The 18,890-nt window shown below is 36.3% G+C and overlaps 1 protein-coding gene across 4 annotated transcripts in view; it reads right to left on the reverse strand.

Annotated features, from left to right (window-relative positions):
• Hr39 (Nuclear hormone receptor FTZ-F1 beta) overlaps positions 1-18,890 on the reverse strand; it is a 72,655-nt gene that overhangs the window by 772 nt on the left and 52,993 nt on the right. For 3 of the 4 annotated variants that reach the window (XM_036371021.2, XM_070106762.1, XM_070106763.1), the window contains 5 exons: positions 5,664-7,851; positions 4,115-4,420; positions 3,879-4,049; positions 3,696-3,798; positions 58-212 (listed from right to left, as the gene is read on the reverse strand). In XM_036371021.2, the coding sequence (XP_036226914.2) occupies positions 58-212; positions 3,696-3,798; positions 3,879-4,049; positions 4,115-4,420; positions 5,664-7,640 (2,712 nt within the window). In that variant the 5' untranslated portion in view covers positions 7,641-7,851. The remainder of the gene's footprint in view (positions 1-57; positions 213-3,695; positions 3,799-3,878; positions 4,050-4,114; positions 4,421-5,663; positions 7,852-18,890) is intronic. The other variant, XM_014230786.3, reaches the window with a different exon arrangement.

The following is an 18,890-nucleotide window of genomic DNA, read 5'->3' on the forward strand; positions in this document are numbered from 1 at the left end:
AAACTTTGCTTATGTACATATAAACTTTATTTGATTATATGGTATATTTTTGTTTACCTGGCAGGTCTTTTGTAGATCTGGTATGCGCAGCAGCAACTCGCCGAATTTCGACGGCGTATCTGGGTAGTGCGCAAGCGTGTAGGCCTGTAAGGCCTGCAGCGCCTTCTCCTGGCATTCGCGCACCTTGACGGGCTCATGCAATTCACTGGTGTCTGTGGGAGTAGAAAATGTTGTTGGAAATTATTTCGAAAATATGAAAGTAAAATATAAAAACTAAGTTTAGAAACAAAATATCGAACAAATAATAAAATATAGTATAAAAAACATGTTTATAAATTTATTATATATATACAGTCAAACCTATAGAGAATAATTCTCGGGTCCCGAACTTTGACCTCTCAAAAACGTCTATGAGTAAGAAACAAAAACCTCCATAAGTGACAGTCGTTTTTCCCACTCTGAGAAACTTCTATAAGCGAGAAAAAATAATGCTCCCTTGAACTCTCTCTTAACCAGGTTTGACTGTATGAAATGTATAAAAAATATTTTTATGAGGATAATATATTAGAAAATAAGACAAAAAAAAGTACGTGTGGCACTCGGGGACTGCCGCGGTAAAGATATTGCAAATGATTTTGTGTCAACTTACGCAATTAGCGTGGTAACCGATAAAAAAAAACACATTGTTTCTCTTATTGAATAAATGAGAAGTTAATATTGTTTACAACGGAACAAACGACAACCAGTACATGAAAAATTCTGGAACCGGTAAATGGAACGTCTCGAAACTAAACACTACGAAACTAATCTCCACAATAGACGACCATAACCCATCTAGCAGCTCCCCCAAAATTGCAAGAAAAGTTGTCGAGCACACAATGCTTAATATAATAAGAGCCTGTCACAAATCGATGCCGAGCCGGCGCGAGGACGCCACCTGACTTAACCGCTTAAGAGCTGCAACTGGCCACTGGCCAGTACCTAATTGGCTACCCGGATGACATCGCAGCAGTAATTACAGCCCGAGATACAGAAGATGCGCGAAGGAAGCTAAACCAGGTCATGTAACGGACGCAAGCATGGTTTGACTCACACAATCTCCAGCTCGCTTCGGAGAAAACAGAGCTACTACTGCTAACAAATAAGCACATACCTCTAGAAATAAGTATGCAAACGACTACGGATACCCTAAGGACACAAAAAGCGGTAAACTACCTAGGCGTAAGACTGGACCCCAGGTTAACTTTCGGGGTACAAATCCAGCACGCCGCAGGAAAGGCAGCGAAAATCACCTCCCAACTCAGCAGACTAATGGCCAACGTAGGGGGGTGCAGCCAAGAAAAGAGAAGGCTCCTAATGTCCACGACCATCAGCGTCCTATTATACGGAGCAGAGATTTGGGCAGATGTGTTAAAAAAGGAAAACCGGCGTAAGGTATTGGCAAGAGTATACCCCACCGCTACCCTCAGAGTTGCATCAGCTTACCGAACAGTGGCAGGTGATGCAATATTAGTTATAAGCGGTAATGCCCCAATTGACCTTCTGGCATACGAATGTAAAAATCTGTGGGAGCTAAAAAAAATGTCTGAATACAATAAGAGCGCATTAGAACAAATAAAGAAATATACTTTATCAGCATAGCAACGAAGATGGGAGAACGAGAGTCGCGGCAGATGGACGGCCAGACTTATAAGAGACCTACACTTATGGACAAGTCATAAATTCGGAGAAGTCGACTTCTACATAACACAGCTACTATCCGGTCATGGATACTTCAAAAAGTACTTCTACAGAATGGGGAAAGTCGAAGTGCCGTCACGCCTATACAAAGATGAGACTGCAGACGACGCTGAACACACATTTTTTAAATGTGAGCGAAGGCAAAGAGAACGCACCGCCGTAGAAGACGTGGTCGGTCCAATAAACGCGTACAACTTAATCATCGTCATGGTGGAGAGCGAAGTTAACTGGGGTATTATCCAAAAATTCGCAGCAACTTTGCTATGGAGCACAAGACGGGATATGGACACAGGTACGCAGATGTAAATCTCTCAATGAGGAAAATGTAACGCCACCCTGAAGTAATGGGCGGCATTTTCCACCCCCTCACCCGCACAAAAAAAAAAATATTAAAAAAAATAACAAAAAAAAAATCAAAAAAAAATAACAAAAAAAAAATCAAAAAAAAATAACAAAAAAAAAATCAAAAAAAACTTGTATTATTCAATTCAAACAAGATACTGTTCTAAAAGTTGGAATAGCTATTTACCAAAATAATAGTAATGTACTAATATTATGACTCCGAATATTGAATAATTTATTTTAATTAAATTCGATATTTTTATTTGCCATAAATTTTTTTTATCTTAATTATTATTATTTTTGAATCGCCCTGCTCTATCTCTTCAATTGATTTGTTCCGCTTGAGATATGCGAAAATACGCCTTAAAGTATGCAAACATTTTGCGCATACTTTGTGATCATGTTAGGTTCCGTTCCGGAATTTTTTGATTCGGTCGCCGCGCTCAGAGCCCGCGATAAAAGCTATGCAATAGCTTAAAAATATATAAATTCTCAGTTAACGCTTAGATAAAAGAAAACTAACAAGATAGATGCTGATGTTCTTTTTGGAAGGGAAAAGTGTCAACCCCACAAACCCGAAAACACAGAAAAAGTGACAAAAATGGCAACATAGTTCTTGTCGATTTAAAATATTTTGCAATTCTAAAATATTTTTTCATGGCTCGCAAAATCTGCGTCAATATATATGCATGCATGATATCGTTCCGTTCCGACTAATTAGCAGCTTCTTAGGGAACAAAGGACAGTTGCTAAAATTCAGATCGATAGCTTAAAAACTCAGGGGCTAGTTCGTATATATATAGACAGACAGACGTACGGACGGACTGACGAACATGGTTAAATCAACTCAGCTCATCACGCTGTTCATTTATGTATATATTTAATAGGGTCTCCGACGTTTTCTTCTGGGTGTTACAAACTTCTTGGCAAACTTAAAATACCCCGTTCAGGGTATAAATATTAAAAAACAAAGAAATTAATTAAACAAAAAAAAAAAACAGAAAATCGTTAACTTCGGTTGTACCGAAGATGGAATACCCTTCATGAGTAAAGAAGTTTCCATACAATCACGTGATTCCGATCGTTCATTTTGTATTGAAGCTAAATGCTATAGCGATCAGATCTGAACAATTTCTTCGGAGATTGCACCATTGTCCTAAACAACAACCCATGAAGATATCTCCTCAAATTAAAAAGCTTTTCGTACAAGCACTAAATTCCGATGGTTTAGTTTATATGGCAGCTATATCCTTTAGTGTTCCGAAATCGGTGCTTCCAACAAATGAGCAGCTTCTTGGGGAAAAAATGACGTGTGCAAAATCGATATCACAAAAACTGAGCTACTAGTTCGCGTATACCATATACAGACAGACAGACGGACATGGCCAAATCGACTCAGCTCGTCATACAGATCATTTATATGTATTCTATAGGTTCTCCGACATTTCCTTCTGGGTGTTACAAACTTCGTGGCAAACTTAATATACTTTGTTCAAGGTATAAAATAAGAAAATGAAACTAACTTATCTTTTATAAAATTAATAAATCTACAAAAAGTTAAAACAAATTTAAAAAAAAAATCCGAAAATGAATAAAATTTCAAAAACAATTACCCGACTGTAGCAGCACAATCACTTTCATGGCAACATATTCATAGCGATCGACGCGCAAACGTCTCAAATTTTCTGTCATGTTCAACATACGTTCAATGCAGGCCTATTTATGCGAAAAAAAAAATAAGAGAAAAAATTAGAAATTGCACAAGCCGCTTCTCACTCAAACTGTATTTTTCTGACATTTCTTTGCTTGCTGCTCACCTGTAAGCCACTTGATTTCGCCTGCGCCAAGCTAATCTTCTTGCCTTGTGACATTTTGATTTCGCCGGGCGTATCGATCGAACGATAGCAGCACGAGAAGAGCAACAACTCACACCACGAATTGATGAGCAGACAGATTTGATCGTCGATCTGCGTAATGAAAGAGAGAGTACATTATAGAAACATCCTTTAATATGTATTGAGTTTGCACCTACCGAAATATGCTTGAAGAGTGGCAAGCTCTTGCACCATTTTACGATCTTATACAGCCGATGATCGGCCACATTGCACAGGTGTGCAATCAGATCGGGATTGGTGTTTTCGCCATTGCCAAAACCTGCGCTGGCCAATAGTGGGTTTGTCATTTGTGGATTACCGGTTGCAGTACTGCCAACGGACGCTGTTGATGATGAAGACGAAGATGCATTGGAAGAAGATGAAGACGATGTTGAGATCGGTTGATTAAGACGTGCCAATTCCGCTTCATTATATTGCCACAAATGCTCAACATCCATGATTTCCTGGAAAAAGGAAATTTTTTTATTTAGTTTAAACTTATTTTCTAAATTTTCTTTATTTTAATTTAGTTTGAATTTGATTACTTGTTTTTGAACATTTTAAGTGATGATTATTTAATTTAGCTTAATTAACTTATAGTATAAATTTTGTATTGATTAATATCATAGTTACTGACTTAAGAACCTTTAATTTCGCTTCAATTAAAAAACATGTATTCAATTTTGAAAATATTTTCTCAATTTTACGAAAAATCACATAATGATGAAAAGGTATTTCTACTACATTAGAAAAAAGTATCCTTAATTTAGTCTAATTTAACATTAAATAAAAATTGCACTTTGATTTAATCAAAATTATTGGATCTATTGAAAAGACGCTACCTGTGTTATTACTGTTAATGATATTTTTTTAGGAATATAATATAATTTAAGAATATTAAACTAATTAAGCTAATTAAAGAGAAAGAGTTTGTAAACAACTATAGCGACTAGAAAGTCTAAAACAGAAGTTAGTTTTGTGCCTAAGACCAAATAGATTGCTCATACCTTACCATACTTTGGCAAACATGTATGTTTCAAAACGACCAAGAAGATATTTTAAAGACCGAAAGCTAAAACTGGCTCAAAATGATATTTCTGTAGACGACAGTCAAGATATGGGGATCTTATCCTACACAGTTCTGTACCCATTAAACCCTTGCTAAAGGATTTTCGTAGACCGTTACATAAGTTCTTCGATTGTAATCTCAAACATTTTATTTACTATTTTCGATAAGATTTTTCTCTATATTTGCTAGTTACCACCAACATAGAAAATATCGACTTATTTTCTCAGTGTAAGCATTCCTTAAATAACTTATGACTTAAGCTGAGCACACTGAACCTAACCCACATCTCGTGTGTGGTACCTGATTAACATAAACAGTTCCAACTTGCTTAAGATTTGGCTTTTGGTCGACAATCAGTGAATTGCAAAATATACACTTTCGAACAGTCGCGTCTCATTTGCTTATCAACAGTCTGTGAACCATTTCCGACTTGTTTCTTTGGAGAAATAGATGTGAGGCAAGGACGATACGGAACTAAAAGACTTGAACTTGCGATTCAAGCGTTGTCCTACTTCTTTTCGGCTCAGGCCATGTGATACAGCAGAAAATCTAAAGAGTTTTCCACTACTATAAGTACAGTTATTTTGCTTAATTCTAATTTAAAACAGCCCATTTCATTCTTAAATTATCAAATTCACCTGCAACAGCGTTGGAATGTTTGTTGTACGCGCTGAGGCGCTACTTTCGTCGCATTGCTCCGACTTGATTATGGATTGTGCAACGCCGAGACCCGCTGACAGCCCGTTCAACGTATGATGTTGCTGTTGTGCGCACATTGAATGAGCCATTTGCGCACCCAATCGCCCATGCTGTTGTTGTTGCTGATTAGCAGCAGCCGCTGCAGCTGCTGCAACCGCCGCCGCCACACCCTGCTGCTCCGGACTCATTAACGGACTCAGCATCGAGTTGGGCAGTGTATATGAGCACTGGTATGTGGAACGTCCGCCACGCGTACGATCCTCACGTATTGCCTCGAGCTTCATGCCCTTCTGCAGGCATTTCTCAAAACGACAGGCGGGACATTTTTTACGCGTCGAAATACTAACTGGACACGGACCGCCACGTACACACACATAGTTTTTTCGATTCTGTACGGTACGCTTAAAGAAGCCCTTACAAGATTCGCACGAGAAAATACCATAATGGAAGCCGGAGATTTTATCGCCACAAATCGGACACGGCGAGTTGATGAGCTGCTGACGTGAAATACCAGCCGGTGAAGCTGGCAAACCTTCCAGACCGATATTCAGTGGTGAAACCTTTGTGTCCATGCTAAGATTTTGCGCTTCTGCACTGCAGTTACCGCCGGCATTACCGTTACCAGTCACACCACCGGCAGCGCTATCCGATACCGAGATGGGCCGATAGATCACCGAATGATGCAACGAACCATTGAAGTTGCCATAGAGTGCTGGCGCCGGTGGCGCATGTCTACCCTGTATGGGTGAATGTGTCGGGCTGAACTCTGAGCTGTAGGAGTAGCAAGAGCTATGCGATGCATCGCTATTGTTGCGACTGAGCGAAGGTGTGTAGGGCGCATGACGTGAGGTCAACGGTGACTGCGACGGTGAGCTGTGCGTATAGACAGAATGTATGGCAGAATCGGGGCTGGGATTGGCAGGCAGGGGCAATGTAGCAGACTTGTTGCGTGTCAAAAGCGGCGAATTAACATTAGCTCCAGTAGGCATTAAACCTGCAGCAGCAGCAGCATCGGGTTCATACTTCAAATTGATGGGATCACTTTGTGTGGGCGCCAGCTTTGTATGTGTGGCGGAATAAAGACTACCCGCGCTACTGCTGCTGCCTAAACCGCTGCGCAGTGTGGAACCCAGACCAGCTAATGCGCCACCATGCACTTCAACGGAAACCTGTTCCATTTGCTCGGGCTTCAGGGGATGCGTAGGCGTTGGCGCCAATGTGTGTCCTGGCGTTGTTGTGGTCGCCTCCTTCTTAATCACCGCCACACCTATGCTTGTTGCGTTGAAATTGTGTGTCGCCACGCCACTGTTACTCAAAGAGTTCTCCGTCTCCATGAGTTCCGTTTCAGTCGTCTCCGTTTCAGAGAGTTCACCCTCCCATGACATGGGTCGCGGCCCATTCTTATTGTGATTTCCATTGGCGTTACCGTTGCCGCCAATACTGACCACACCCCCCGTGCTCATTGTGCCACTGCTGCTGTCGGCATTGTTGTGCGCTCGTCGCGTCACTTTTAAATTTTCAATATTCGTCAACTCAGCTTCAGAATCAGAATCTTCTGCCTTCGTCACTGGTATGCGTATACCCAAGCCACCGCTGCTAGCACCGTTATAATAGCTAGCAGCGCCCGTTGTGGCGATGACAGGCACTATATTGTTGCCGTTGGGCATTAGTGTTGCCACAACACCCTCATCCATTTCGCATTTGATATTTGTAACGGAGATATTGTTGCGCGTTGTTGTTGTTGTGGTGGTTGTAGTTGTGCCATTCGTACTGTGTACGTTACTGCCATTCGTAGCAAGTTGTGCATGGTTATGCATATTCACGGGCAGCTGGAATGCACTCCCGGCCAGCGTTGAGCCAAATGCCGCCAATGTGGGATTGGCGCCAGCGGCGCTCTCTGCCTTAGTGGAGGACATTATTACTTATAATTAAAAATTGTGCGTTGTCTTTTACTTTTTGTGGAAAAATAAGTCGAGCTTATGCGCTAATCCGTTATTTTTGATTTTATAGACAGTTATTTGACTATGCTTTTTTATAAAATTCTTTCTTGTTTCAAGGTGTGCTCGTGCAATTTGTAGAAGTTCGATAGATGTCGTTGATGTAGTCCCATGTTGAATAAATATTCCCCTGGAAAAGAAAATTTTAATTATTAAAAATATAAACCGTTATTTTGTTTGTAAGAAATAGTTATGTTTAAGATACTAGAGCAAACTTGTGAGATCTTGTGTTAAAGACTCAATCACGAGACAGTAAAACTTTCATTCGTAGAGCTGAAATAATACGAAAGTCGGTCGTAGAGGTATCGGTCACTAGGCAGGAATTTTAGTACGATTTTTTGTGTTTATTACTTTCAAAGTTTCTCATAACGAGTCGTTTCAGTCGTTCGGAGGCCGCATATATATTAAAGGTCTTAACTTCTCTTATAGCAACAGGATCACTGCCATGTACGTTCAATTCTTCAGTTGTGAAATCGTATCTACTATTCCTGAGAGAGACCATCTTATTTTTTTAACAGCCATGCCAAAAAAAGACGATCTTTGATTATGTAATTTATGAAATTGCATCTAATAGAATGTTAAGACCCTTCTGTCTAAGGCTGCCATCAGAACCAGCGCATAGAATAAGAAAGTAGGTCCAGGATACTAAATCAATATCTGCCTTCATAATGTTTGCTGACCCTAGCTCATTATACCCGTATATTATACATGCTGTATCGTTAAAAATTTGGTGTTTACATTTCACAACAAATTTATGTGCAATGTTGCAACCTTAAAGCTTGGCATAATATAGGTGTTGCCAGAAATTAGCATCGCAAGAAATACTTTGAAAGATTTTTTAAACAGTAGATAAAAAACATAAAATATTAGTTTTTTCTTAAAGTATTATATTCATTAACTTATGCAGGATTATTTTGACCGTTAACAATTTAAATAAGGTCTCAAAGACCGTACGTTCTATAAAATTCCATATAAAGTATACGATTTTCGTAAAATCTTCTCCTCCTTAATTTTCCTTTTTATTAGTTTTAGCAAGTTGAACTGTGTTTTTAGCTTTGAAAGCAAAATCAATATTAAGAGGGCTTTCAAACGCAAGTCAGGCTTAGGTTAGATTGAATAACTGATCGTCAAAATGGGAATTGCACTTGGACCACTAAATATAGTCCTTTGTAAAACCAGAAAATAGAAATCTTGAAATCAGATCTTCAGCCTTGATGTCAATAAAAAGCTGCTTATCTTGCCACGGCACAAGAACATTGTAAACTTCCTTCATGGGAGTCGTCCATCCATACACCTCTGTTAGGGACGATAAAATCGAAACAATTAAAGAAACCGTGATTGAAAAGCGTCGTGTTGGCATCAGGGAGATTATAAAGGATCTGAACATCTCTTATGGATCGACTGAACACATTTTGGTTAATGTCAATGCTAGATTCGTACCAAAAAACCTGAACAAGTATGTACATATATGAAAATTCGGATTACGCGTTGGCAAGCTGGTATTGACTCACGAATCTATTTTGGATGAGGTTGTATTGAAATGCGTGAAAATGTAGTTTGTCTCAGTCCGGGTCAAATTTGATATGATATATTATAATATTTATCAGTTGGTATAATATGATATTAAGAAAACTTATTTCAGGGTAGTTGGTCAGGTTATAAAATCGCCCTTCTGGCTTACACATGGTTTTGAATGAATATAACATCATTCAAATGGCCTCCACTTCTTTTGCAGGAAACCCAACTCGATTAACCCAATTTTCGATTACATTTTCCACTAAATCAAGTCGTTTGTCATGAATATCACGTTCAATATTGACTTTTGAAGCTTGAAGAAAGTCTGGTTTATTGCTAAATATTTGTACCAATGACTTCAAATAACCCTACAAGAAGTAGTTTAATGGAGTTAAATCACCACTTCTTAGAGGCCACTGTCAAATTTTCTTCAAAGTAACGAATCTCCAACCTTTTCTCGCAATAATTCGGTTACAGATGTTGTCAAGACTTCTACCAATAACGGTACGATTGCGTATCATCGATCTATACCGCTCTCCATTGACAATAACGGTATCACCAGCTTCATTTTAAAACAAGTCCAAACTATCAATTTAGGAGAATGTAATTGTTGTTCATGAATAATTTGTGGATTTTCTTCGCATCAGAATCTACAGTTTTGTTTATTCACCGACCATAAAATGGCAAAGGCGCACGAAGAACGATTATTTTGATAATTAAATTTAATAATTTGTTAACGTTGTTCTTGCGTATATCTTTCCATTATGAAATTGTGAACAGTACAGAATACAATGGAAAACAAATCATGATATATTAAAAATGGCCGAAACGACACTTAGATCTCATATCATCCCTATTGGAAAACCCGATATTATATGGAACGAAAAATACAGAAACTCCCTGTAGTTGGTCCGAAAAATTAAGAATGTAAAGATATTGGTTGGAAATCTAGAATCACATTGTTTTGTGGATACAAATATAAAAATTTCAAGAGTTCACAATATTATTTCTTTGCCTAAGATATCTTTATAATCGCAGACTCTACGCTCAAGTACCACATGTGTACATGAATATATACATATATTTTCTGGATTCCAAGAAATATAATTAAAAAGTAAACGAGTATTGACACTTCTGCGACGCTTTCACCACTTCGGTGGAGTTTTGACAAAAATTTCTCCAAACAAGACAGCGATAAGGTAAAAACAAAAACAAACAGCTAAATAGAGATTTGCGTTATGAATATTAGATTTGCTTAAAAAAGCGTTTTTTATGATTTTTCTTTATGTTTCTTCAAAGCTCGTCGCACATTGTTTTCAAAAGAAAGGTGGTTGGATGGCTGGGCGTCTGCTATCACGGCGGAGTCATCGCGCGGCTGAAATAAACGCGTTAAAAACACGCGTTGCGTTCGCACACTTTGCAATCAGAGCAAATATTGTTTTAAAAAAAATAACTAATGTTGGCAACAACAACAACAACAACACAAAGGTTGGTGAATAAATGACAAGCTGAAACTATTAAAAACTTGATGATTCTACAACATGGCACCAGAACCATAGCAATAACAACAACAGCAATAAGAAGAAGAAGAATATACTACAATAAGGCGATAAGAGCGTTGGCAACACAGCCGCAGAAGCAGTACCGAGCAGTTGAAAAAGTGTCAACGACCCAAAAGCAATATTTATAAGAGAACAGCAACAACAAAAATTACAATAACAACAAAAACAACTCTAACAAATTTAAAAAACGCATCAAATGGAAGCCAGCCACAGAACTGTGTACGTTCAGCCTGCGCTTCGTATATAAGCAATTTACAAATAAACAGGTGGAAGTGGTAAGATCAAAAACATACATACGTACATACAAAAGAAAACACATACGAAATGTGGCACAAGCAGGCCAAAAAAATTTTGTTTCAAATAAATTTAAGGTACATTAACCTTCAAAAACGCCAAGAAAGCGAACTACAACAAACGCATGAAGAAAGAAGAAGAAGAGAAGCAATATGCGAAGAAATGGATGGACATTGGATAAAGCAATAACCACGCGACAGTTGTTGGTTAAATAGTGGTGTGCTTAAAGAGTTCGTAAAAGATATTAATAAAGACAACTAATAAACCTTTTTTTAAAGGAGAAAGAATAAACAAGAATAAATAGAGCCCTCCTTCCGGAGAGTATAAAATTATTAAAAAACAATAAAAAAAAAGTTATCTACCATACCCTTCAAAGGTGCATTTCTTATAGTATAAAAGGGTAAAAAAAATTTTGATTTTGATTTTGATAGGCCAGTTTGTCTGACAGCTATTTGCTATAGTGATCCGATCTGAAAAAATTATTCGGAGATTGTTGCACTGTCTGGAACAATAATCCATGCCAAATTTCGGTAAGATAATTTATCAAATAAAAAGTTTCCATATAAGAACTTGATTTTGGTCCATTATTTTGTATAGGAGATATATGCTATAGCGATCCAATCTGAACAATTTGTTCGGAAATTGAAGCATTGCTTTGGGACAATAATCCATGCCGAATTTCGTGAAGATTCCTGGTAAAATCAAAAAGTTTTTCATACAAGGACTTGATTTTGTTCAATCAGTTTGCATGGCAGCTAATACAGTCAACCCTCTTATAACGCGGTACTCTCAGAACGCGGTTTCCATATTTGATGAATTGCTTCTTTGGGAGAAAAGGACATATGCAAATTATCAGATCATAATTATATTTTAGGAAACGTAAGTCTTAGGAAAAAAGTATTCAAACATTTTCATAGTAAATTTTATGATTTTAAATTTTTGATGTGTCGCTGAAAATCGCGAAAAAAGTGAAAAAAAATGTTACCTTTGCTCTCGAATAAACTCTTTTTCACATACCGAAACAATGAGAAGTTTTAGTATTTTATTTTTAATCATGTTTCATTTACATTCACTCACTTTCTACTGGTTGTAAGTTTATGTAGCTTGAATGTCTAGATCGACCACAACAAAAAACAAAAACAATATTGAGAAAATTTTAAAAAATGTATGGAATATGTATATCAAAACGCTCAAAAAAATTTCAAAATACTACTTTAAAAAATGTTAAAATACTAGAAAAAAATATACAAAAAATATATAAATTCTCTTTTAAGTAGACAATTGAATAAGTGCTGCAGATTAAAATCATAATAACCAACCAACGCTAATAGAAAAGCAAAATGATAAGGGTAAACAAAAAGCATAACAGAACAAATAAACACCAATAATTATGACTAAATAGTAAACTGTTGTCAAAAACTACAGCGAGCAGCTACAATAAGCAAATTAAGTCAACGAAACCAACACGACAACCAAAGAGTACACCAAACCACTGTCAGCTCACATAAATTCAACAAATTTGTTTCACACACAAAGCTGAAAAAAGTCAAATGCATGGTTATATGCATGCAGATTAAAGTTCTGTCACTTGTATGGTAAAAAATAACTCATGGTTGGTTAGATGCGCGCTCAATGGATAATTTGGCAGACACATAACGTTGTTGATAACCACATAATGTCAACGAATTGATATTAGCGTGGTGAAAAACTAGTCTAATTTCTAATAATTATATGTGTAAAAAGTAATACATTTTTGACTCTTAAACAGAAAAAAATTTATTTAAACAAAATTACTTAATGAAAAAAATAAGAAAATAAAAAAAGAAGTGATAAATAAAACATATATACAAAAGACAAAAAATAATAACATTAAAAAGTGATTCAAAACAAATATAAAAAAGACAATAAAAAATAATTTAAAAAAATATTATAAACAATAAAATTCAAAAATTTTTCTTAACCCTTTTGAAAAAAATTTTAACTAAAAAAATATTAAATAAAAATAATAGCAAAAAATATTTCAAATATCTTTCTTAATCCATTACATTAGAATACAAAAATATTTCATTAATTTTGTTTAATCTCTTACACCAGAATATTTCAGTTTTTTATTAATATTAAATACGTAAACAAATTTAAAAATAGAAAAAAAATAATAATTCCAAATTTCTTATCAATCAATTTTTTCATTAATATTATATTATATATTAATAATAATTCAAAATTTTTTCTCAAGCCCTCAAATCAGAATGTTTAAATTTTTCATTAATATTAAATTAATAAAAAATAATCCAAAAATTTTTTCTTAACTCAATATTAAAGAAATCAAAATAAATAAAAAAAATTATAATTCAAAAATTTTTCTCAGTCCCATATACCAGAATATTTTTATACTCCCGCAACATGTTGCTACAGAGTATAATAGTTTTGTTCACCGCACGTTGTTTAAATTTTTCATTAATATTAAATAAATTTAAAAAAATAATTCGAAAATTTTTCTTAACTCAATATTAAATAAATAAAAAAAAACATAAAAAAAATAATAATTGAAAACTGTTTCTCAATCCCTTATACCAGAATATTTAAATTTTTTGATTAATTCTTCCTATTTTAATCAAAGTTTTTTTAAAAATATTTATATTATTCATTTTAAATGAAACAATAGTTAAAATACTCCAAAAACGAACAAATTTCCACCAGTTTGCAGACCAATCCAAAAATTAAACAAGTAAGGAAGGGCTAAGTTCGGATGTAACCAACCATTTTATACTCTCGCAAAGTCAAATGGTATACTCGTTTAAGATTTCTTTGTGGATTGACTGATATTTTCGGTAGAAGGTCAACTATAGGCACTGGAGTCCACATATTTAATACCTATGGGCTTGAACAGTTTTGGTTCGATTTAGACAATTTTTGGTCACAAGGTGGCATACTTTTTACGCATTACAATAATTGTAGCTTGATTTGCATAGTGGAAAGTGAAAGAATCAGATGGAATTGAAAATGGTGTTATATGGGAAATAGGCGTGGTTGCAGTCCGATTTTTCGATTTTCGCACTATAACATAGAAATATGAAATGAACGTTATGCACCGAATTTAATTGAAATCGGTAGAGCAGATCAAAAGATATGGGTTTTCACCTAAAAGTGGGCGGTGCCACGCCCACTGACTAATTTTGAACGCGGTTCCTATAAAGTCATCTCCTACCATCCCAGAGATAAAATTTAATGTCTCTGGCGTGTTTAGTGATTGATTTATCGCGCTTTTCGTAGTTTTTAACAGTACCGTTATATGGGGAGTGGGCGGAGTTGCCACCCGATTTCAACTATCTCAATATTTACTCAAGTTAGAGCTTGCACGGATGGACGGACGGACAGACAGACAGTCCCCCGGATTTCAACTCGTCTCTTCATCCTGATCATTTATATATAATATATATAACCCTATATCTAACTCGATTAGTTTTAGGTGATACAAACAACCGTTAGGTGAACAAAACTATTATACTCTGTAGCAACAGGTTGCGAGAGTATAAAAATACTCATTTTTGAATCGTCACCCTAATGAGTTAATTATAGAGCTTAACAACACTACATACAAAAATTAGCTTATTATCCATATTTGTATGTATACACAAAATATATGACAAATTGACAGTTCAGCTGATCAGTACTTGACAGTTAAGCGACGAGTAAAATATATTATTATTTCCCCGATTCTGGGTTTTGTGTGCCAAAAAAAATCAACTTTATGTTAAATAATACGTATGTATAAAAGTGAAGTACCAAGCACCATACATACATGTAGGTATGCGAGTTGTTTGTCAGGCATTAGTGACTAAATGTAAATTGATGATTTTTCTCTTCATCATTGGAAAATGCCCATTCGTTCTTTCGATGCTTTCTGAATGGTCGACAAGATGCAAACATACTCACATTAATTTGTATGCACATATTTACATAGAACAAAGACCGTTTGCCAATTCACAATATAAATAAATCATTTTCGTAGTTGGCAGGTGGCAAGTAAAATTAAAATAGATATATTGGCTGTTGGTGACCAAATATGTTATTCGAGAAAAATATTTCAAAATTAAAGCATACCTATAACAATGAAGAAGTTAAAGGATTTTACTTTTAAGGAAATATTTGACCACGAACAGCGTTATTTATGTTAAATTCATTAGCAGGACTAGGCAAGTCGTAAAAAGGATAGGGTTTGGGAAAAAATTCCGCATCAATCAGCTGAGAATTTCAATAGGGGACACATTGCACGCAGGACATTCCATATATTTGATATTGAAAAAGATCTTTGTAAAAAAAAGTCACTATTCAAATATAAACTAGCAGTCACTTTAAACGTTTATCTCGTGAACAATACACTCCTTTGAATATCATCACTCGCGAAGTCAATAAACGTTGAATAAGAAAAATACAAACAACCACAGCAAACGCCACCGCATATTGGTGCAACAACCTTGGACTACAAAACACAACAGAGAGACACAATAAAAAATTTAAACAACAAAAAAAACAATAAAACATAAAGCTGCTGCAATTACAAGAGAATGATGGCAGAAAACAATGAAAATATTTGATGGGCAAAAGTACCATAAAAATTCTTGCAGCCGAGGCCAAGAACGACAAAGAAAAGAGCAACACAAAAAAAAGTGAAGAAGATGAAAGGGCGGTTGTACGGTCAGTGGATGCGCAGGCAGCTCCATTGGTGCAAACGAAACGATGTAATTTTAGCGCTGCCACAGCTATACAAATGCTAAACGCTGCAATAATAAAAGAGTAACTACAAATTAAGTTTTGGTCAGAGCAATCAGTACAATAAGAAAAAACGTCGAAACTGAAGCTATAATAAATACCCTTTACAGTTGCATTTTTATAGTATAAAAAGGTTTTTTGATGATTTATCATCATTATAAGCTATAGTGATCCGATCTGAATAATTTGTTTAGAAATTGCAGAAATAGTTTATGCCAAATTTCTTAAAGATATCTTGGCAAATAAAAAACTTTTCCGTACATGGACTTCATTTTGATCGATCAGTTCTTAGCTATAGTGTTCAGAGTAAGTGCCGTTTCAGACAGGGACTCAAAAGAGTCGCATTTTTTTCAAATTTTCTTTTGGTGTCGCTCTGGGCATTCACACGGTCAAAAAGAGTCCAGCAACTCGAGTCTAGTTTTTCTGCATTCCTTTTCACAAAATTTTCGTAAATATTTGTGCGGTTCGACTGCGCAACACCGCGCAACACTGCGTGCTGCGTATTTCATTTGTATGTTGAGATGATAGTCACACATTTTGCTTGCAATGAATTACCATGAATATGGTAGAACAATATGCATAGTACAAGTACCTACCCGCTAAATAGTTTCAAAAAAATACTAAAGACGGGAATTCCCTAATCCACAAGAATGTATTGAATATCCGCAACTAATATTTTCAAGGCCAAATTTATAATAGGAATTTCCTAATCTTTAAGTATTAAAAACTCATAATTTCTTTACTCCGTATTAAAAATTCATAATTTCTTTACTCCATAATCTATATCTTAATTTTCTCCTTATTTACAATTTGTCATAATATTTCTATTATTCTATGCATACGTATTTGCATATTACATACAAAAATAGATAACAGAACTCAAATTTGCGATCGAATTCATTTGAAACCGAGCGCTCTTGCAACCATTCAAAGGATTTGAAAGTGAAAAGGAATGCTGAAAAGGGTAGCAGCGAGCTGTTACGAACAAGAACACAAAGCGTGCCACCCGAACACGAGTGGCACGGTCCCTTCGTCTTTCCTCGTCGTCCCCTCACCCACAATAAACTGGTATGAGACTCTTTTGCGTCCCTGTCTGAAACGGCACTAAGAATATATTCGCGAGTATGATATATTATGATTGCAGATTGCGAATTTGCAGCAGCATCAACGTCCGCAACGGCAAGGCCAAGCCGGAAAAATGAGCAATGTACATATAATCATTTTTATCAGCAACAAGACCTACAACGCAACCGAGTACAAAGCATCAGCAGAGCAGTCTAGTAGCAACAATGCTTTTTATATGCATATAAAGTAAAATAAAAACAATAAGAACAAAAGAGCTGGCAAAAAAAATAAAAGCATAACAAACGGCAAATCAAGAGTCGAGTCTACAGTCAACAGCCGATGCCAAATAGAAGCAGAGCAGTGTAGCCTCAGCCCAAGCAGTGCAGTCAGCGTTGTACAGACTCAATGCAGTCAGCGTCAGTGCAGTTAAAGCAAGCAGCACAGCAAACGAGTAGCGGGAAGACGACCTTAAACTACAAAGCAGAGATGAGAGCACAATAGAAACGTATTTAAATGACTGCTGTGCGGTGTGTAGGTTAAAAAGAAATTCATAAAGGGTATGAGCACAGCGCAAATGACGACGCACGCAGTGCTGCCAGCAGCATACTCATTGAAGCGCACAAATACTTGTACACAAAGAACAGCAGCGTTCGTACAAAAGGACGACCTTCAAGTAATGTTGAATTTTGTACGCAAACGACCTTGCATACACGATAGCAACAACAACGACGACAACAACAGCAACAGCAGCTAACAGGCATATAATGAAACAGCAGACGAGCAAGAGATAGCAAGTAACACCATAATGCTGAAGTCAAAAAGGGAAATGAAAGAATAGAAAAGAAAATAATAAACGCGAGAGACGTTTCGTATAGAACTAGATGAAAAGGCAGACGAGAGAGCGTAAGAACACAATGACAGGCAAAGATACGAAAGATAACAACGAAAAGAGAGAGAAACAAACAAAATGCCACGGAAAGGAGGTGAAGCAGAAAACGCTGAGACCGTACGACGAAAAGGTCGTCACGTCGTAGTAGGAAACATTTCATTTTATTTTGCTTCTTTGAAGAAATTGGGGGATGTTAGAATGCCGAGGACTGGTCGCCGTGGAGTATTTCCAGCATGTGTAGTATACAAGCTACTATAAACTGGCTTACATTTCGTATATATTACATATGTATACATATATGCAAATCGTGTATGTAATATGTGAATGAGTGCGGAAATAAATGTAAAGGTTGTTGCGCCTTTATAACGAATGCACAAGAAAGAGGCAAATAGCGTAAATAAAAAAATTTTTTTGTTTTTGCTCTTGTTCATGAAAAGTGTGTGAGGAGGTGTGTGACACTGCAGTGAAGATGTGCCGATATGTAGTGTAGAGGCAGCAAGATAAGCTTCAAAAAAGCAGCATTTACGCAGTACTTTGTTGTTGGTATTTACTATGTTTATTTGTATGTATTGAGTCGTTGTGCCAGCCACTCAGCAATGGCTAGCGATAACGGCCAAGGTGAATTTATGAAATACATAAAAGCCGGGCAGAAAAAATGGGCTTGGTAAGAAGAGTGTGGGAAAGCAATTGCGTAGAAAAATATAGAAAATCTGCATAACGTGGCGGTGTCGAAAAGTTTATTTCGGAACAAATGGGAATTAATTTCTGGTAACACCTTTTTATTGCTGTTTTTTAGGGATACAAGAGCAAATGTTCAATATTTAATATTAAAATGAAATTAAAACAAGAGAAGAAACTTCAACAAAGCTTTAATACCCTTCACAGAAATACCTTATTAAGTTAAAAAGACTTTCCATATAAGGACTTAATTTTGACCTCCCAGTTTGTATATCAGCTACAAATCAATACTTCGGATACCGAAAAGAGGGTTTGGATAGTGCAGCGGCACTATACTTAGCAGTCCATCATTTCCGGCCAAAGGGAAATCAGACGGGTTTTGGCGGCACTCCC

This window comes from Bactrocera oleae, chromosome 3 (genome assembly GCF_042242935.1).
Source record: "Bactrocera oleae isolate idBacOlea1 chromosome 3, idBacOlea1, whole genome shotgun sequence".
In the NCBI taxonomy this organism is placed as follows: domain Eukaryota; kingdom Metazoa; phylum Arthropoda; class Insecta; order Diptera; family Tephritidae; genus Bactrocera; species Bactrocera oleae.